Below are 21,976 nucleotides of genomic sequence, written 5' to 3'. Positions count from 1 at the left end.
AAGCTACTGAGTGCTTAATTTTAATTGTGGAAAAAGCCTGATTCTGTCAAGAGATTGGATTTTTATGTCATTTACACTAAAGCAATGTGTTTCAAATCTATGCTGAGTTGTTGATGGTTTAGAAGCAGAGAGTCAGCTCCAGAATGGGCATTTTCAGATGGTGTGGTGCGAGGTTCCTCAAAGCGTTCTTCTGCAATAAAATGAGGGTTTGGATTGTTTGGGGGGTTTTATTTGTTTGTTTTTAATGTAAGATGTGCGTATATGAAAGTGATGGTCAGCATGAGCATGATTAGTTTTTGGAGCAAACTAATCATTTTTGCATTGGAGCAAACTAATCAAACTAATTTTGGAGCTGTGCTGATCTTCAGTGGTCAGATCATTTTATTTCTTGGGTGGCATTGCAGCATGTTAGGAGTTGAAAGGGACTTGTGGAGATCATGTAGTCCAAACCCTCTGCTAAAGCAGTTTCTGCTAGGGCAGGGTGCGCAGGATTGCATTCAGACATGTTTGGAATATCTTTAGTGAAGGAAACTCCACAGCTGCTCTGGTCAACCTGTTCCAGTCCTCTGGCACCCTCAAAGGAAAAAGTGTTTTTCATATGATCAGATGGAACTTGCTGTGTTCAGGTTTTTGTCTGTTGCCCATTGTCCTATCACTAGGGACCACTGAAAAGTGTCTGGCCCTATTCTCTTGACAGCCACCCTTTAGATATTTATGTGTTGATAAGATCTCCTTTTAGTCTCCTCCAGGCTAAATAGAACCAGGTCTCTCAGTCTTTCCTAGTAAGACACATTCTCCAGACCTCAAACCATCCTTCCACTGGACTCTGCAGTAGTTCCTTGTCTCTTTTAAACTGTGGAGCCCAGAACTAAACAGAGTACTCCAGATGTGGCCTCACCAGGGCAGAGTAGAGGGGTCAGATCTGCTGGTTATACTCTTCTTAATACACCCCAGGATATAATTGACCTTCTTGGCTGTGAGGGCACATTGCTGGCTCTTGGTAATCTGGTCCACCAGGACTCCCAGGTTGTTCTCCACAGAGCTGTAAGATTATAATGTAAAATTTTCTGCTCTTTATCTGTTCGTGAGTATTCTAGCCTGTGAATAGCACAGTCATTCCTTTGATGCTATGTATGCTGGCACCCATCATCATTATGTACACACGGTCTCCTGACTGGCCTGAACTTGAGTGCCATATGCTGTTTGGGAAATGCCAGAGAGGAGAGCAGTTGTGTGTTTTTGGTGACCTCAGTAAATAAAAAGTAATCATGTTTGACAAATGTTTGTGGCCTTACAGTCATAGTTGTGTAGGCAGAAGCTACGTATTTTGTGATTGTATACAATGAAGCGTCCTTTTGTGTTCTAGACACAGACACAGAGACAGTGCAACCAGTTAAAACTAATGGTGTTAGCCTATTGAGAAAGGCTGTGATGTAAAAATCTGCATATTATTAATTCTGCCACTATTAGCAATACATATGCTTGGTGCCTGTCATTTTGAAGCCTCAAGGCTGAGCTTACATATGTCATGGTAACTTTTATCACACCAAAAATGCCAACTTTGGATTTGAACGTGCAAAATTCAGTGTTTAAGTATCATATTCTCCCCCACCCCTTACTTTAATTTGAATAATTATTTTATACTGACACAAATTTATGTTGTATTTTCAGCTGGAGATTGTTTTTGTCTTCCCTTTGCATTCTCCACTATGGTTGTATTAAACAACTAAACAACCAAAAAAATAAACCACCAAAAAAACCCCACAAACAAACAATAAATACACACACAAACCACAGACCACCAAAAAACCCCAACCAAGCATAAAAAGGCATTTTCTCTGTAAATGTGTCTTTACTGCGCTAGCAGATGAGGAAAAAGCAGTCTGGGGTACATAGAACCACAATTTCTCTGAGCAACCTGTTTTAGTGCTTCCCCATCCTCACAGTGAAGAGCTTCTAAATCTACCTTCTTTCAGTTTAAAGCCATTACCTCATGTCCTTGTAAAAAGCCCATCTCCAGTTTTCTTGTAGGCCCCTTTAAGTACTGGAAGGCTCCTATAAGATCTCCCCAGAGCTTTCTCTTCTCCAGGCTGAACAACGCAAATACTCTCAACCTGTCCTCATAGGAGAATTGCTCCAGCCCCGTGAGCATCTTCATGGCCCTCTTGTAGACCCACAACAGGTCCATATTCTTCTTCTATTAGGGCCCATGTGCTAAATGCAGTGCTCAAAGTGGGATCTCAACACCATGGGCTAGAATGGGAGAATCATATCCCTCATCCTCCTGGTCATGCTCTTTTGGCCTTGTTGAGCCGGATCTTGAATACCTCCGGGGCTGGAGCCTCCTCTACCTCTCTGGATAACATGTTTCTGTGTTCCACTGCCCTCATGGTAAAAAACTTGTTCCTAGCATCAAATCTAATCCTACTCTTCTCTAATTTCAAACCATTGCCCCTCATCCTATCCCTCCAGGCCTTTGTCAACAGTCCCTTTGCAGCCTTCTTGTAGACCCCTTCAGATAAGTGGAAGGCTGTGTAGATATAGTTTTAAGGTGTACAGCTCTACCAAAGAAAGTTTACTAAATAATAATGCTAAACTCTTCTCTCCAATGAACATTTGTTTTGTGAAAATGGAATACTGTAAGTATTAAGTCTGCTTGCATCTCTGCAAGGATGATCTCTTGGAAATAGCAGCTTGAGGGAGGTGATTCTCCCCCTCTACTCTTCTCTGCTGAGACCCCACCTGGAGTAGTGTGTCCAGTTCTGGAGCCCCTACTACTGGAAGGCTCTGGAGGTGCTGGAACATGTCCAGAGAAGGGCCACTAGGATGATCAGAGGGCTGGAGCTCCTCTCCTATTAAGACAGACTGAGAAGGCTCTGAGGAGACCTTATTGTGGCCTTCCAGTATCTGAAGGGTGCTACAAGAAAGCTGTGGAGGGACTTTTTAGGGTGTCAGGTAGTGATAGGACTAGAGGGGAATGGAGCAAAACTAGAAATGGGTAGATTCAGATTGGATGTTAGGAAGAAGTTTGTCCCCATGAGGGTGTTGAGTCACTGGAACAGGTTGCACAGTTTAGTAGTAGAAGCCTCATCCCTGGAGGTTTTTAAGGCCAGGCTGGATGTGGCAACCTGATCTAGTGTGAGAGGGGCTGGAACTAGATGATCCTTGAGGTCTCTTCCAACCCTAACAGTTCTATGATTCTATGAAATATAGCCTGTGTGTTGGTTTTGATGGATTGTGGTCTTGATATCATTGTTAGTGTGCTGCAAAACTTCTTTCTCTCTCTCTTTTATTGCATCTAAGGCCCTTGAGGAAAATACTAACAATCTGGAGCATCTGTAATCATGAACAGACCCTGGTATTATTCCTGTGTTAAGCTGTGGGGTAGTGCAAGATGCATGGGATATCCGTTTCCAGACCACAAAAACTTGAGAAAGCCTCTTTAGTGATATCAATGAAATAACACTCAAAGCAACCTTGAGCGCTGCAGACCGTGATGCCTTTCTTCCATAGAGGTTAAGCCTACCTGTTCTTTATTCCAGACACCCTCTATTTTATAACACAAACCACAGCAACTAATTTTGTGGGAGTAGGGATAAACAGGTCACAGGTATCCCGCTGAAGAGCTGGTGGTGATTTGTGTTTGGCAGTATCGCTGTTTTCTTCATGAAAAGAGTAATGAACAGTAATGGATCTGCTTTGGCACTTGTATACCTTAATGCAGCTTTAGTGGCTCAGTGATTTCAGTGATGAGAAAATCTGTGGTTTAGAACAGGTCTCTTCTTTTTACTATGATTTCTTTAGTTTGGTTTTTGTTGCTGACCATTTTTTCATACCACTGAACCTTGTCTTTAACATTTACATTTTCTATTTCAGTGATGTTTTATGGTTGACAGAAATTATTTCTGATTAAATCTTATTTCCTACATTAAAATCCAAAATATTTTCTGTTTATGTACCTTTGTTTGTGGTGACTTTACTGTTGGCTGTGTATATAGTGTTATTTAGGACACAAGGAAATGGAATGAAGCTGTATCAGGGGAAGTTCAGTCTGGAAAAGATTCTTCATTGAGAAGGGTGGTCAGTCCCTGGCACAGGCTTTCCAGGCAATTAAGTGATCAGGGCACCGTGCCTCCTAGGGTTTATGTAGCGTCTGGAAAATGTTCTTAGTCATATGGCTTAGTTTTAGGTAGCTCACTGAGGAGCACAGAGTTGGACTTGGACTCTGTGACCTTTATGGGTCCCTTCCAAGTTAAAATTTTCTGTGATTCTATGATTTCATAGAAACAAAGCTTTTTTTGTTGTTTTTTTTTTTAAATTTTATAAATTATCTCTGTTAATTTTTTTCTCCCCTCTAGTGAGGCACTACCTGGAATATTGTTCTGGGCTCTCCAGTTCAACAGGGACAGGGATCTGCTTGAGAGAGTCCAACGGAGGGCTACTAGGATGTAGCACTGCCTTATGAGGAAAGGCTGAGAGACGTGGGGCTGTTTAGTCTTGAGAGGAGAAGACCAAGTGGGATCTAATAAATATGTATAAGTAGATGAGGGCTGGATGTCAGGAAGGAAGGGACAGACTCTTCTCACTTGTGCCCTGGGATAATACAAATGGCAGTGGATATAAACTACAGCACAGGAAGTTCCACCTCAACACGAGGAAGAACTTCTTTACTGTAAGGATCACAGAGCGCTGGAACAGGCTCCCCAGAGAGGTTGTGGAATCTCCTTCCCTGGAGACATTCAAGACCTGTCTGGATGTGTTCCTGTGTGAACTGTGCTAGATTCTATGGCTCTGTTCTGGCAGGGGATTGGATTCAAAGCTCTCCAGAGGTCTCTTCCAACCCTTAACATCCTGTGATGATTTTCCTTCCTACCTTTCCTTCTGATTTTATCTTGGATCTGGATAATGCTTCTCCTGATGCCTTTCCAGAAAAGTAGCATGGTACTTGATGTTCATCCAAAGCATTTTTTGCAGTACATTTCTACCACTTCCTTACTTCTTGGACATTGGTGATGTTGGCCACATTTCTTCCTCAGCTTGGAGATCTGCGGCATAAAGTAGCTGACCACAAAATTTACTCTTAACACTGTTACACTCATATTTATTTAGATTAAATCTAGTGATAGTAGTAGTTGTTTTTCTCTCATGCCTGGGATTTGGAAATGGTAGCTGTTCATGATCACTCCACGGTGACACACTGTTAAAATAATGTTTCCTCCTTTCCCCCCCTCCCCGCTTTGTTTTTTTAAAGGGACGCAAGAGTGAGGCAGAAAAGTACTTCGTGAAGGCTATTCAGCTGGATCCTACCAAAGGAAACTGCTACATGCATTATGGTACGTTGCAGATAGGTAGGGTTTCCACACATATTCCAGGCTTGCTGTTAATCTCTCCAAGTGATTAAGGATTTGAAAAGTGCTACTGGCAAAATGTCTTCTTTACAAGGAAAGAAACTAATCTACCACGTATAACTTCAACTCTGTTTCAACTTGTTAATCACTGCAGAGGGAGAGGTGAAGATTTTCATATTTTGCATAACTTTCCTCCTGAGACAGAAATTTCAGTATTGCTGCCTTTCTGGGAAAGGAAAAAGGTGACTATTGCCATGTGTCAGAATTTCATGGCCTGGAATATTATTAACAGCTTTGGCCTAACTTCACTGGCTGCCGGTGGGTGGGTAACTAGAAGCTACGCTTTAGTGTGTATGAGTTCTGTCTATCAAAGTGTCTGCTTATCATTGAAGATTTATAGATCTAGCATTTACTTCCTTCCCAGCATCTTCATGGTTAAAATGGATAGGTATTACAAAAGGTTTTGACAAATGGGCTGTGTCTTTGTCATACTAAACCACACATGCATAAAGCACACAGCTAATCTGAAGCTATTTTGGATTGGTCTTGCTAGATGTGCAAATAATATTTACAGATGTGATTAGTCCCAGGGAACCAAAATTATTTCACTTTATGGACTAATTATTACTATATTTTAACGCTGATAATAGACAAATCTGGAAATGCAAGCTATGTAGTCCCAATTGGAATATACAGAAAGAAGTGAGAAATTTTATCTTAGTTAAGGAAAAATGTAGGGCAAGTGAAGTTCTGATTGTTCCTGTTTTGTTACAGGTCTCGGCCTTTTTCTCTCTCAGCTCTGAGAGTTTCACCAAATTAAGTGATGCTAATCCATGTTTAAATCAAAGTAGCTATGAGAAGGACATCACAGAATCACAGAATGTTAGGGGCTGGAAGGGATCTTGAAAGATCATGCAGTCCAACCTCCCTGACAGAGCAAGATCACCTACAGCAAATCACACAGGAATGCATCCAGGCAGGTTTTGAATATCTCCAGAGAGGGCTGCTCCCCTGGGCAGCCTGTTCCAGTGTTCTGTCACCCTCACAGGGAAAAAAATTTTCCTCATGTTTCCATGGAACTTCCTATGCCTCAACTTCCACTTACTGCCCCTTGTCCTGTCATTGGGCATCACCGAGCAGAGCCTGACTCCATCCTCTTGGCACTCACCCTTTACATGTTTATAAACATGAATGAGTTCACTCCTTAGTCTCCTCTTCTCCAAGTAAAGAGCCCAAGCTCCCTCAGCCTGTCCTCATAAGGAACATGTTCCACTCCCTTAATCATCTTTGTGGCTCTGCATTGGACTCTTTCAGGCAGTTGCCTGAGGTCCTTCTTGAACTGAGGAGCCCAGAATGGGGAACAATCTTCCAGATGCATCCTCACCAGAGCAGAGTAGAGGGGAAGGAGAACCTCTCATGACCTACTAACCACAGCCCTTCTAATACACCCCAGAATGGTGTTGGTCTTCTTGGCCACAATAGCACATTGTTCAGATATAGTTTACTTCTGGTTGTCATATGTGTCACTTCAAGCACAGGACTTTGTAAATTTTTAAACAAATTTTCCTTGCTTTTCCCTTTTCCCTTCCACTTATTTCTTGTATTGATCAGGATTCTGTAGTGTGTGTGAACAGAAGCATTCCAAGTATTACACAGGAATCCCCAGTGAATACTTTTAATCCTTATCTCTGCATCTCATTAATTTCTTTCAGTACCTTGTCACAGGTACAGTCTATCTCTTATTTGCAAAGTTAAACTATGGGGAAATACATCCCTATTTTGCATGTCAGTCTTGGAGATCTTTTTTTTTTCCCCTCAGCATAAAGATGTTGAAACAGAATGGAAATAGTTGGCATCAGCCCTAAAAAAACACATATCTCACAAAACAGACAAATGAAATGTGTGGTCAGCTGGGACACTATAGCGTTCTGATGGAGTAACGGGAATAAATGAACTGAAGATTCTTTTCACATGGATGCATGCACTTACATTTTGTGCTCCCAGGAGGTGCAGATATTCTTTTTTTGACTTATCAGGGAAAAAAGTCAATATGCTGTAGCTTTTAAGAGGTTTGCATTTTTATTATAATGTGCTTTAATTCAATTATTTTAGTGGAAATCATGTGATCAAGTGATCCTGCACCAAATCCTCTGATTACATGATAATTTGGAGAGAGGTCAGTGGTGTCATGGTTGCTTCTGGGGTAAGACCATCGCAGCACATGTCTCTGAACTAGCCAGTCTTGTAATTAGTTCTATATAGGTAAGTTGTTGGGTTTGGATGTCAGTGGATTTAGGTTTAAAGCAGTGTTTCTCAAATTTATTATGCTTGGAGATGCCTGAAGGGAAAACTAGTGGAAAAAGTCAAGAGGTATAAATCCCTGCATGCTGCTGACATGATGCCACTTCATTGGATGTAAGGGGAAGTGGCTTTTATTCTAATGACCAGAGAGGGTGGCAGTCCCCTCTTGGGCTGGTATTCAGGCAGCTGCTCACCTGTCCATATTTTCCCTTTTTTTTTCACTATCCGTCAGTTGTATGAACATCTGAGCCTGATGCAAACCTCTGTTTTTTGAATCATAGAATCATAGAATGGTCCTGCTCCAAAGGTCATCTAGTCTAATCCCCTCTGCAGTCAGCAGGGACATCCTCAACTAGATCAGGCTGCCCAGCGCCCTGTCCAGCCTCACTTTGAATATCTCCGGTGATGGGGGCCCAACCACCTCCCTGGGCAACCTGTTCCAGTGTTCCACCACCCTCATAGTAAAGAACCTGTTCCTAACATCCAATCTAAATCTGCTCTTCTCCAGTTTGCAGCCATTGCCCCTTGTTCTATCATCACAGGCATTTGTAAGCAGTCTTGTAGGTCATCTTGTAGGCCCCCTTCAGGTGCTGGAAGGCTGCTGTTAGGTCTCGCCAGAGCCTCCTCTTCTCCAAGATGAACATCCCCAGCTCTCTCAGCCTGTCCTTGTAGCAGAGGTGCTCCAACCCCCTGATCATTTTCATGGGCCTCCTCTGGGCCCACTCCATCAGGTCCATGTCCTTTCTGTACTGAGGGCTCCAGATGTGAGTCTTATGAGTAGTCTGCTACAAGTTACTCATGACATGCTACCAGAAACACTTAGCAGATGAAAGAGGGAAAATACATGTGAGTCAGGGAGGAAGAAAAATGGCAGAGGAAAGAGTGCAGAAGCACCAGGATAATGTTTAATTTATTCTTTTTTTTATTCTCTGGCAATGAAAACATTAATTGTGGCACCAACTACAAATCTGTAAACTAAAACATTGTAGAAGATGATTTTAGATACTGGTCTTGAATGCCTTCTACAATGTTTGAGGCCTTTAATTGGATATTTTTAATACTTTGCTTTTAAAGAAGAATGAAAGTGAACTGTTTTGACTAAATGAAGTTGATCTTAATCAATACTTACTTATTTTTTAATTTAGATCTTTCTCTCTTCTGGGAAGAAGTTTTCCTCAAAATACCTTAGCCACATTGTCTCAGAATATTGACTCTCTTGCATCCCACTTGACTTTGAACATTTAAGTCGAATATGCCATTTTGGATCCTGCAGGACTGTGGTGGCTTCTGTGGTCAACAGTTTGATGACATAGTTGAGGTGGTCTTTATTGACCATAGAGCAGACCCATTCTAACCTAGATGCCTCAGTTAAATGCCTGTGGTCAAGTTGGATAAATCCAAGTGTCAATATGAGAAACCACAATCCAATCAAGTCCAAAGCAATTTTCATATAAGCATTTTAAGAATGTTTTGATATCTAATGACTTTACTAAGTCAGATTTAGTAGCAAATGTGCCAAAATTGGGAATGTTCAGCCAGGTCAGAGCTATGCCATTATGTCTCAGAGATTCTTTAGTTTTGGATAGAGTATTGACCACCACACAAAGGAATTAAAATCTTCTGGAAGTCTTCTGTGTCTGCCTGCATGGAGTCTCTCTTAGGTGAAGCTGAAGAAAGACTCTGTATAAAATCTATCCATGCACAGAGATGAGATGAACTTCAAACAGCGAAATAGGTCAGTGCTTGGCTGTTTGAAAAGAAACAAAAAATAAATTGTTCATAGCTATTCATTGAGAAGGCTAGTAGAATGCACTGTATTCAAGGAGTATTAAGGTGTTGAAGGCTTTCTGTACAAGCTTTCATTTGAAAAAACCAAGTGAACTAGCAAACAAGCAAACCGATAAATCTACAGTGAAATTCAAATCATGCTAATGTTTTACCTCCAAAACTGTCTTATATCCTTTGTAATTTGCTGTTTAAAGGTGAAACAAACCAAGCTACCAGTAAGGCAGGTTTCATTTTACTTGTTTGCTCAAAACAGGGTTTGCTACTGTGTCTCTTAAACTGCATGTGGTGGTCTCTCTCCAGCATAGTGGAGATAGGGCATAGGCAAGAAAGAAAGAGAAAGGAGGAGCGAGCTTTCAGAGGTCCCTACTCCCATACATTTGCAACGGTTTAATTGGAACGGGGAAGTCTGGAGCCCAACAGGATGTTAAAATTAACTTTGTTTTATTAATCACCTCTGAGACCTCCTTTTAGAACAGCTCCCTTTGAATAATACATTGTTTCTAATAACTCTAAATTGTTTAACGATTCCTTTTTCATTATAAAAATGGATTATTCTCATTACATTAATTATACATTCACTTAATTAGGCAATTCACATTGATCATCTGCCTTTTCCAGTGCATTCCCTCTTACAGATATAAAACAAAATGGAAAGGATGCTGTCATACTAGGTGAAACTGAAGCATATTAGCTGTACTCTAATTGAAAGAACAAATTAACGTGTTGCCAAGCATTCTAACTATTTTTACCCCCCATTATCTTTCACTTTTGAACTGTTTTTCTATATTTTTCTCATATTATCTGGGGTTTTTCCACAGAAGTTTGTTACTGCTGGGTTTTTGTTTGTTTGTTTGTTTCACTCTCTTCCTGGTCTCTTCTCACAGTTAATTAATGGTAGAGCAAGAGGGAATGGCCTCAAGCTGCACCAGAGTAGGTTTAGGCCAGACATGAGGAAAAAGATTTTTCACTGAAAGAGTGGTCAGGTATTGGAACAAGCTGCCCAGGGAGGTGATTGAGTTACCGTCCCTGGTTGTGTTTAAAGGTGGTTTAGATGTGAGGCTTAGCAATATTGTTTAGTGGTGAACTTGGTAGAGTAGGCTTAATGGTTGGACCTGTTGATCTCAAGGGTCACACAGAATCACCAAGGTTGGAAGAGACCTCAAAGATCATCAAGTCCAACCTGACCTCATGACTAAACCATGGCACTAAGTGCCACATCCCGTCCTCTCTTAAACACCTCCAAGGTCTTTTCCAACCTGAATGATTCTATGATTGTTTCAGCACAGATCTTTTAGCCCCTTTTGATATCTAAATTTTCACGTGAGTCTGTGAACAATTTGTGTTGGTCTTGCCTCTAGAGATAACTGCTTCGCCACTCCTAAGTCCCAGTCTGAAAACTGGATTGGAACTTCTGCAGTTTAAGCTTCAAAATAAATGTCATTGAAATATGATAGAAATGGATTTTCAAGCACCATTTGTTTCAGTCTCTAAGTCATACACTTACATATGCCAGGAAGTGTGAAAATTTACATATGTTTACAGATGTGCCTTTGCTTTTCTTCTTAGTTGTGATGTATTAATAATATACTTGTGTAGTTACACAGTTCACAGTGATGGGGCTTTGTGTACTTCATTGCCTGAAGAGCATGTCAGGAAAGCTTTATTTTTCTCACAAATATTTAAGGGGAAAAAAAATCTCATGAAGGAAGCAATTTAATGATGAAAAATAAAAAGGCAAACTTGTATTGATGAGAAGAAAGAAAGAGAAATATCCAGCATGACCTGGTAATGAAGTCTTACTCATTTCTTCAGGAGAGTTTTATGCCAGGGAAGAAATATCACCCTAGTCCATTGGAAGGTCAGCTTTTATCTTTGTCAGTGAAATGAATAAAACTTACTTCACAGTCCATAATTCCTTTGAATTACTTGTCTGTTTCTGACTGACAGGTTACCTAAATACAGTGTATGCCAAATGATAAATACAACAGAGTGCATGGATCTGCTCCATTGGGAACACCAGATGCTACATGGTGATTATGTATTGAGAAATTAAATTCCTTGTTGAGATAGGGTCAAAGCCAACCAGATGTAGTATATCCATCTCTAAGTCTCTTTGCCAGCCTTCCCAATATGCACTTCTGAGCCTTTCAGCAAATTAAGGGGGTTTTGCCATTTAAAATCTTTTGGAAATTCTAATGTTAAATATATAATGATTTTGAAGGGAAACTACAGAACAAGTTTCTGATACTCAAATGACACTCTTTGGAGGAAGAGTCTCTCTGTATTGAGCATACAGTGCCATCAAATTAAGATCCTGATTTTGGACTATGCCTTATACCTCCTCCTAAAATACCAGTGAATATCAGGAAGATATTATTCCTAGATCCGAACCAGGAAGATTTAACTGGGTTGCAGAAAGCTTTCATTGAGCTTTCAACCTTTCTGCTGCCAGAATTTGCTCCAATAACTTAAAGAAAATCTGCAGCTACTATTGAGACAGACTGAAACTGAGAAAAAAAGAAAAAACACATCAGAAGCTGAAGTATTAAGAAGGATATAAGAAGCATATACCAATCTGAAGTTTTGTTTGCAGTTTCCTTGGCACATGTGAGTGATGACTGTGCAAAGTCTGTGGTGACAGGTTGGACTTGATGATCTTTGAGGTCTCTTCCAACCTTGGTGATTCAGTGATTCTGTGTGATTCTGTGTAAGGAACAGTGTGGCCAGCAGGAGCAGGGAGGTCATTCTCCCCCTGTATACTGCACTGGTTAGGCCACACCTTGAGTCCTGTGTCCAGTTCTGGGCCCCTCAGTTTAGGAAAGATGTTGACTTGCTGTAACGTGTCCAGAGAAGGGCAACAAAGCTGGTGAGGGGTTTGGAGCACAAGCCCTATGAGGAGAAGCTGAGGGAGCTGGGGTTGCTTAGCCTGGAGAAGAGGAGGCTCATGGCAGACCTTATTGCTGTCTACAACTACCTGAACTACCTGAAGGGAGGTTGTAGGCAGGGTTGGTCTTTTCTCCCAGGCAACCAGCATCAGAACAAGAGGACACAGTCTCAAGCTGTGCCAGGGGAGGTTTAGGCTGATGTTAGGAAGAAATTCTTCAGAGAGAGAGAGATTGGCCATTGGAATGTGCTGCCCAGGGAGGTGGTGGAGTCACCATCGCTGGAGGTGTTTAGGAGGAGACTGGATGGGGTGCTTGGTGCCATGGTTTAGTTGATTAGAGGGTGTTGGATGATAGGTTGCACACAATGATCTCAAAGGTCTTTTCCAACCTGTTTTATTCTATTCTATATAAATTGTCCTTTTTGTTTTTCTTTAGGCTGTTGCTAGCACACAGCATTGAAAGAAGATACTGCAAATCGCTCTAGTAATTATTTATTCCAAACTCCCTTTAGAACAAATCACTTAAGTGGAATGCAATGGAGTATTTCCAAACAAGCTAGGTCACCGACCCTAAATGCTGTGAAATTTCCACATTTCTGGCTCTTCTCTTGAGTTTGTCCTTTAATCTAAGAATTCTGACATCCCAAATGCATGATTGACTCTCCTTCCTCAATATATTCATACTAGACTGTGTTAGGTATGTGGTATAGAAATTGCAGATCAGAGAGAATGTGACTTTGTGTGTCTTTCATGTTGCCATAATTTGAAGTTTTTGCAGGAACTGAAAAAATCCTGTGGCATGAACAACCCTGGAGACCTCTTTGTTAATAACTGTGTGTTTTGATCTATGAGTGCCACCTCATTGTGAGCATTTTTGAAGAAATAGCGTGGAACTCCTACAAAAGTGCAGCTGAATCACTGAATCACAGAATCACAAGACGTTAGGAGTTGGCAGGGACCTCAAAGGATCATCTAGTCCAACCCCCAGCTAGCAGAACCACCTAGAATAGGTCACATGGGAGTGCATCCAGGCAGGTTTTGAATGTGTCCATAGAAGGAGACTGCACAACCTCTCTGGGCAGCCTTTCAGGGCTCTGTCACCCTCACAATTCAAAAGCATTTTCTTATGTTTAGGCAGAACTTCCTCTGCTCCAGCTTGCACCCATCCCATTGCCCCTTGTCATATCACTGGACATCACTGAGCAGAGGTCACCCCTCAGGCTCTTCTTCTGCAAGCTAAAGAGCCCCAGCTCCCTCAGCCTTTCCTCATAAAGAAAGATCCCTTCAGCATCTTTGTGACTCTGCACTGGACTCTTTCAAGCAGTTCTTTGCAGTTCTTCTTGAACTGAGGTGCCCAGAACTGGACACAATATTCCAGATGCAGCCTCACCAGATAACAGAGGGAGAGGAGAACCTCTCACTTTTCCAAACCTTATACATCACCAGGTGCCTGGGGAATGACAAGAGAGCTCAGAATCTTCCTTAGTATTTGTAGAACATGAGGTCCTCCACATTATAAGTATTCATCATAAATCTTTTGTTTCAGTGAGGGCTTCCAGTGATCCAGATGTGGTCACAAGTTCAGTCATCATGTCCCAAAGGGTTGCAATTTAATTTTTTCTCTCTTATCTCTAGTCATGCATTGGATGACATCCAATGGTATATTTAGCACAACTGCAGCAGAGAAGTTTGTCAGACAAAGAAAAAAAAGCTAATAAAATAATAATTTTCAAAGCCAGTGTATATATTATTGTTGCAGCACCCACTGGCTTATGTAGTCATTCTATAGATTTTATTTCCATGCAATAATCTTCTCTAATTGAGGGGTTGAACTCCTTAAAAGCCTTTCCAGCAAAAAAGCCAGAGAAGAGCTTTAGATAAAGATGCAACAGAATATAAGGAGCAGCAAAAGAAATAAGAAATGGAATGCTGCTACCACCTAGGTGACCTTGATATAAGTTCTCTTCCCCTGTCACATCCTACACAAGAAATTGTCTAAACAGGCCTGGAAAGCAGGATCTTTAAGCAAACATTCCCTTGCTCTGGGAACTGCTCATTCGCAGCCAATGAATCTGTTTTGAAACTCTTAAAGGAAGCAGTTGCATTAGGTCATGTCTGTTGACTCGATGTCTTGCAACGTTGATTCATCACCTGAAAAGCTTTGGAAATCAACTCAAGGATGAGGTCTCTCCTCTCATTTCTTCCACAGAATGCTGTTGAAATTTTCCATTCTGAACCCTCTGCTCTTCTGCTCTTCATTGCCACAGCAGCTTTGATGGTGACTTCAGTGGTGGTTCTGTTCATGCCAGTGAGAGTGTAGTTCAGCACAGTTCACGTCTCAAGGCATGATCTTGTAGCCTTACTCTATGCTTCAAAGACAAGACACAATGCATTGGATCAGCCAGAACCTGATCCCTGTTCTGGCTTCTGTTGAAACTTGAAATGCTTTTAAAGCACTAACAGAGTCTCAGCTTCAAATCCTCAATGTTAGATGTGCTGAAGGACCTTCTAGTGGGGTTTATTATAAACAGATTTGTTCAGTTGAGTCTAATGGTCTTGATATAGCCATTTTCATGTTAATGGAGTTGTTTAAGTTATGCCAGGGAACAAGAAAGCTTTTTTTGAAGAGGATAAGATGCAGAAGACTTGGTGACAAATTTATATTAAAAGAAACAAATCCTAACTACTCCCTATTATGGTGAGATTAGTAGGGGTTTTTCCATCTTATTCAAAAGGCAGTTTGCTCAGTTTTGCTGGGATTACTAAAGATATCAGGACACAAGCATAGGTCACTGAAGTTTGAGTAAGTGCAGAGCCAACAACATCCTGAGACCATTCAAAATGCTTCTTTTCAAAAGCAGCAGCAGCAAGATGAGCTCTTTCAGAAACCTACTCAGTTGGAGTATAAAATACCTTTGAATGCTTGCCAGTGAGAAAAGAGAGAGATTGGTGAAAGTTACACTTTTATCTAGTAAAAGAAAAGCTCATAGTGCCTGTAGGAATAGTTGAGCCTGTTCTAGGGGAAGGTACTAATGCCTTTGTGCTCTGAACATAAAAGGCTCTTACACATAGGCATAGCCCAACCAATTAATACCTTTCATATTACAATGAAGCAACAGAACTACCAGTTCAGATGTATATGTATTCAGATGTATTTTTAACTGGTGGTACAATACATAGAATACATAGAATAAACCAGGTTGGAAGAGACCTTTAAGATCATCGCGTCCAACCCATCAACCAATCCAACACCACCTAAACAATTAACCCATGGAACCAAGCACCCCATCAAGTCTTCTCCTGAAAACCTCCAATGTGTTGGTGCTTGTCTTAACAAACTGCTTTACAAATCACAGAATCACAGATTTGTCAGGGTTGGAAGGAGCCCCAAAGATCATCTAGTTCCAACCTCCGTGCCATGGACAGGGACATCCTCCATTAGATCAGGTTGCCCAGATCCACATCCATGTTCATAATCATTCTAGAATGACAGTTATGTTGGATGGAGAGCTGTATGCTTTTATCTCTATGGATAAATATTTGTTTGAAGACAGAAGACAAAAGTAAGGCCTTTTTTTTGTGCTTTGTTTTGTTGTTTGTGGGGTTGTTTTTTTCAGCTCCTAAAAAGTGTAAAAATATTGTTATTTAAATGACACATAGGCTTTTATCTCAACTTCTCTAGTGGATTGCATATATTGCCTCCAAAATTTTGTCAGACTCAAAACCACTGTTGACAATTTGCAAGAAAGAAGTAAATTTGAACAAGGCTTTAGGTACAGAATTTGTCAGCTTTGGTGTTATTTCTAATCTTTAGATATTGTGCTTTAGAGAAAAATTACTGAGAGTGAAATATTGAGTCTGGTCTCAGCGGTCAAAGGTCTTTAAAAGCTCTTGCCTAGACACATTTACACTCAGTTCTCTACTGTCTACTAAGAAAGATGGAAAATACATTGTCGCAGGCAAAGAACAACGTGGTTGAAGGTCACGCTTGAACCTGGGCTGTGGATTTCCCACTCCTGCTTTAGAAGAATAGTAATGAGAGATGTGATTCCTTTGAAGAAGGAAAAGCTGTTATTCAGAGCTGCTGGAAAGCTATTTTCTCGAAACTGGTTCTCAAAAATCAATCAGATTACCATAATTTATGCTATTGGCAAGAGCTGGGCTTGTGACACCTGTAACAAGAAAGCTCCATATGTGCTATTGGGCAGTGTCTCATAAATCATGTCGTTTGCCAGCTACCTGTCAGAGATTAAAATCTTGCATGTAAATTCAGACCCACACAAGTGGCTCCTGGATCCAGGGCCTTGTGGATCAGACCTTCTGAAAAGTTCAGAAGTCTGCTTTTTTATAATGAAGGAAGTGTGCAGTAAGCTGCCAGTCCAGTTCATTCTTCTAAGAATTCAGTATATCCAATTAAAAGGAACAGCAGCTAATGTTTTCAGAACATGATTATCTCTACTGAGATGCTTTAAATCAAATGTAGGTGTGTGAATAAAATTCGTCTGACTTTTAGGAGAACCTGGCAAAGCAATTCTCAGCTGAAAGTTGGGTCCGGCTGGCATAGAGTTACCTCTGTTATCATAGTATCATAGTATCAGTCAGGGTTGGAAGGGACCACAAGGATCATCTAGTTCCAACCCCGCTCCCATGGGCAGGGACACCCCACACTAGATCAGGCTGGCCAGAGCCTCATCCAGCCTGGTCTTAAACACCTCCAGGGATGGAGCCCCAACCACCTTCCTGGACAACCCACTCCAGGGCTTCACCATTCTCATGGGGAAGAACTTCCTCCTCACCTCCAGGCTGAATCTCCCCACCTCCAGCTTCATTCCATTCTCCCTAGTCCTATCACTACCTGAGATCCTGAAAAGTCCCTCCCCAGCCTTCTTGTAGGCCCCCTTCAGATACTGGAAGGCCACAATTAGGTCACCTCAGAGCCTTCTCTTCTCCAGACTGAACAGCCCCAACTCCTTCAGTCTGTCATCGTAGGAGAGGTGCTCCAGTCCTCTGATCATCCTCGTAGCCCTTCTCTGGATGCCTTCCAGCACCTCCATATCCCTCTTGTAATAGGGGCTCCAGAACTGGAGGCAGTACTCCAGGTAGGGTCTCACCAGAGCTGAGCAGAGGGGGAGAATCACCTCCCTCGACCTGCTAGCCACACTTCTCTTGATGCAGCCCAGGATCTGATTGGCTTTCCAGGCTGCAGGTGCACACTGAGATCTCACGTTGAGCTTCTTGTCCACCAACACCCCCAAGTCTCTCTCCTCAGGGCTGCTTTCCAGCCAGTCCCTGCCCAGCCTGGATTTGTGCCTGGGATTTCCTCGACCCAGATGCAGGACCCTGCACTTGGTCTTGTTGAACTTCATGAGGTTGTCTTGTGACCACCTCTCCAGCCTGTCAAGGTCCCTCTGGATAGCATCGCTTCCCTCCAACATGTCTGCTGTTGTTAGTTTGTGACTAAACCAGCCCAGTTTGGGCTGTTACTGAACAGTGTCAAGGCTTTCTCTTTTTCCCACTCTGCCCCCCCAGCAAGTAAGCTGGAAATGGGCAGGTGATTGGGAGGGGGCACAGCTTGCACAGGTGCCTGAGTTGGCCAAAGGAATATGCCAGACCATACAGTGTCATGTTCAGCAATAAAATGAAATAAGATGAACTTACCTTGCATCATTCTTTGTCCATCCCTAATACTCAAATTCTCTGGAAAATTTAGAGATCCATCTTAAAACTGTAACAGCACCTGAATGTTTTACAATATTTCTGCAAATCTGAAAAGATACAGCTTGAGTAAATAATCTTCCATCTCTTGCTAAGCTGAAGTGTGGCTGCAGAGAAAGCAGAAAGGCTTGGGAAGCTGCCTTTCATCACTTTTTCTATTGATATAATTCCTTTTGCAAATGTGTGCATTGTTAAGCGGATTTTCTGAATAAGCATACAAAGAACGTGTAAGTAACAGGAAATGTATGAAGAAAGGACACAAGGAAAAGAAAATCCCTTACCATAAATCTTCAGCTCATGGCATGTAGCTTCTGAGGATATTTGTGGCCAGTAGTGGTTTGGTGGACTCTTGGTTGAGTGATCTTACTTTTACAAAATCAGGTTAAAAATGACAGATGGGTTGCTGGAATATATAACTACCATACTTCAAGACAGGGTTTCCAACTATAAAGTTACATAGACACAGAGTCTAGATGGTTGAAACCCTTTGAAAAGTCCTTGATCAAAAAAGAAACCATTTGACAAATTGAGTGTGAAAAAATCATTAAATGGAACAAAGTGGTTTGAGTACTTTCTAAAATGTGCTTTCTTTGCTCTCTTCATCTAAGGAAAACTCGTTTTTATAGAGTTCTACTAGTTGTTATGTGTTTTGTTTTGAAAGTACTGTACCTATTTAGTTACAGTTTGTTTAATGCTATATATATGATCTGCATGAGGGTAGGGAGGCTCTACAGAGGGGCTTGGATAGATTGGATTCATGGCCAATGTTAATAAGATGAGCTTCAACAAGGCCAAATGCCAGGTCCTGCACTTGGGTCACAACAACCCCAAGCAATACTACAGGCTTGGGGAAGTGTGGCAGGAAAGCTGTCTGGCAGAAAGAGACCTGGGGGTTCTTATCCATAAGAGCTGAATATGAGCAAGCAAGGTGCTCAGGTGGCCAAGAAAGCCAGTGGCATCCTGGCTTGTATCAAAAATGCTGTGTCCAGCAGGAGCAGGGAAGTGATTGTCCCCTTGTACTCAGCTCTGGTGCGGCCACACCTTGAGTATTGTGTCCAGTTTTGGGGACCTCAGTACAGGAGAGATGTGGAGGTGCTGGACCCAGTGCAGAGGAGGGCAATGAATCTGGGGAAGGGCCTGGAAAATAAGTCTTATGAGGAACAACTGAAGGAGCTGGGGCTGTTTAGTTTGGAAAAGAGTAGGCTGAGAGGAGACCTCTTTGCTGTCTACAACTGCCTGAAAGGACATAGTGGAGAGGCTGGTTCTGGACTCTTCTCACAGGTAATTAGTGATAGAACAAGAAAGAATGGCCTCAAGCTGCGACTGGGTAGGTTTAGAATGGACATTACGAAGGAGATTTTCACAGCAAGTGTGGTCAGGCATTGGTGCTGCCCAGGGACATGGTTGAGTCACCAATCCTGGATGTGTTTAAAGGTCATTTAGTTTTGGTGCTTGGGAATATGGTTGTAGAGTAGGGTTAGTGGGTTGGACTTGGTGATCCTTAGGGTCTTTTCCAATCTGAATGTTTCTGTGATTCTGTGATTTCTTCTGTTCAGTTTTAGTTTGGATTGGTGATTATGATAACTGTCAGTTGTAAAAATTCAGTCACTTGATTTTAGCTGTTGTCTATTTACATGAAAGCCAAGTATCATGTATGAAACTTGTGAAGAGCTACCTGTTGTGCTTATCATACTGTTACTGAAATACATGATAAAAAAGCTGTGTGCTGCAGTGGACTCACTTGAGGGCAGGGATGCCATCCAGAAGGACCTTGACAGGATGGAAGAAATGGGCCAGTGCCAGCCGCACATGGTTCAACAAGTCAAAGTGCTAAGTCCTGTGTCTAGGTCAAGCTAGTCACAGGCACACATCCAGGCTGGGTGCAGAGTGGGTTAAGAGTAGCTCTGAAGAAAGAGACTAGACTTGTATTGATTGATGAGAAGCTCAGCATGAGTTGGTAGTGGCTCATGCAGCCCAGAAAGACTGCATTGAGTATGGCCAGCAGGTCAGTTGAGGTGATTCTGCTCCTTTGCTCTTGTGAGACCACACCTTGTATGCTGTATCCAGTTCTGTCCATCATAAGAAGGACACAGAGCTGTTAGAACGCATCCAGAGGAGGGCCACAAAAATGATCCAAGGGCTGGAACACCTCTGCTATGAGGATAGGCTGAGGGAGCTGGGGTTGTTCAGCCTGGAGAAGATAAGATTCTGGGGGGACCTGAGAGCTGCTTTCCAGTACTTGAGGGTATCCTACAGGAAGGCTGGAAGGGGACTTTTTCCTAAGTGTGGCTAGTGATAGGACAAGACGGAACAGTTTTAAGCTGAGGGAGAGTAGATCTGGGCTGGAGCTTAGGAAGAAGTTCTTCAGTATGAGGGTAGTGGGACTCTGCAAAATGCAGCCTGGGGAAGTTGTGGGTTCTTCCTTCCTCGAGGTGTTCAAAGACAGGTTGGAAGAGATCTTGAGAAGCCCAGTCTAATTGAGAGGCATCCCTCCCCATGGCCAGGAGGTTGGAGTAGATGATCTCCAAGGTCCCTTCCAACCTAAGCCATTCTATGATTCTATGAAAATAGCAGTCCATCAAGGTATACATATATATAATCATTTTAAAGCAAAGTATCATTTATAATGGTAAAGATGAAATGTGAATATATATATACACACCAAGTTTTTAATGTTATTTTGAGATACACATTTTAAATGGAAACATTTAATTTGTGGATGCTATTTTCTATTATTTTGCTTTCTTTTGAGGAAATGAAGGTCAGTGTATAGGCTTGAAGGGTAAGTTCTTAAATGGCAGGCTGCTTGGAGATTAGGAATATTGTTTCATGAGGGCTGTTTTGCTGTATTGTTCCCAGTGTTCATAAATGTGTTCTGCACATATTGCAGTTAGTCTGTCATGTGTATTGCTTGGGGTTTTTTTTTCTGTGTTTACTGCATGTTAAGTCTCACTGAATCTGAGAGACCTCCCTAAATATGCAGTCTGCAGTATTATCTATCAGTTGTTTTCTGTGAGCTCATGTTTGTGCACTCCATTGCAGGTCAGTTCCTCCTGGAAGAATCCCGCCTGATAGAAGCAGCTGAGATGGCAAAAAAAGCAGCTGAACTCGATAACACAGAATTTGATGTTGTTTTCAATGCAGCCCATATGCTCAGGTTAGTCCTTTTACATCCACCTCGCTTGATTTCCTCCCTTCTTTTGGAGGCTAAAAAATCTTTACAGCCTGTGCATTTGTCAGGCTCTTTTTAAAGCCCAGGAATTCTTTGGAGTAATTCAGTATTGCTAGTAAGATGTTAAAAATTGGAGTGAAACTGGCAGGATTTAGCACTTTGTCTGAGTTTCAGTGATGTGCACAGTGATAAATAATGAGGAAAAGCAGGAATTTATTTGGTTAGATGCCACAGGTTTGGCATTAACATGGAGAATACAAGACCCTAAGGTAAGAGGATACATTCCATTTCATTGATCTTAGTTGTGGCAGAACAAGAGGACATAGTCTCAACCTGTGCCAGGGGAGGTTCAGACTGGATGTTAGGAAGAAATTCTACACAGAAAGAGTGATTGGCCATTGGAGTGGGCTGCCTAGGGAGGTGGTGGAGTCACCATCACTGGAAGTGTTTAAAAAGAGAATGGATGGAGCACTTGGTGCCATGGTTTAGTTGATTAGAGGGTGTTGGGTGATAGGTTGGACTCGATGATCTCAAAGGTCTTTTCCAAGCTGGTTAATTCTGTATTCTGTGTTCTGTACTTCTAACCTTCCATAATTCTTATGATTTCTGTAATTTCTTACCTTTAAAACTGCTGTTGTTCACAAGCAGGTCATCCTTTTTTATTTGCATCCAAGAGCAAGTGTTTCTTTTGTGGAGCACCTTCTGCAGGATTTCCTTTCACTTGATTTGTAAAAATAATAGCCCGTATTTCTGATCTGAATATAGCTG

At 41.8% G+C, this 21,976-nt stretch overlaps 1 protein-coding gene across 2 annotated transcripts in view; it reads left to right on the top strand.

Annotated features, from left to right (window-relative positions):
- Positions 1 to 21,976, top strand: part of TMTC2 (transmembrane O-mannosyltransferase targeting cadherins 2) — a 304,368-nt gene that overhangs the window by 249,288 nt on the left and 33,104 nt on the right. For both annotated transcript variants that reach the window (XM_054178580.1, XM_054178581.1), the window contains 2 exons: positions 5,252 to 5,333; positions 21,079 to 21,193. In XM_054178580.1, coding sequence (XP_054034555.1) covers positions 5,252 to 5,333; positions 21,079 to 21,193 — 197 coding nt within the window. The remainder of the gene's footprint in view (positions 1 to 5,251; positions 5,334 to 21,078; positions 21,194 to 21,976) is intronic.

Source organism: Dryobates pubescens, chromosome Z (genome assembly GCF_014839835.1).
Source record: "Dryobates pubescens isolate bDryPub1 chromosome Z, bDryPub1.pri, whole genome shotgun sequence".
Taxonomy (NCBI): domain Eukaryota; kingdom Metazoa; phylum Chordata; class Aves; order Piciformes; family Picidae; genus Dryobates; species Dryobates pubescens.
This window is presented reverse-complemented; position numbering and strand designations above follow the sequence as displayed.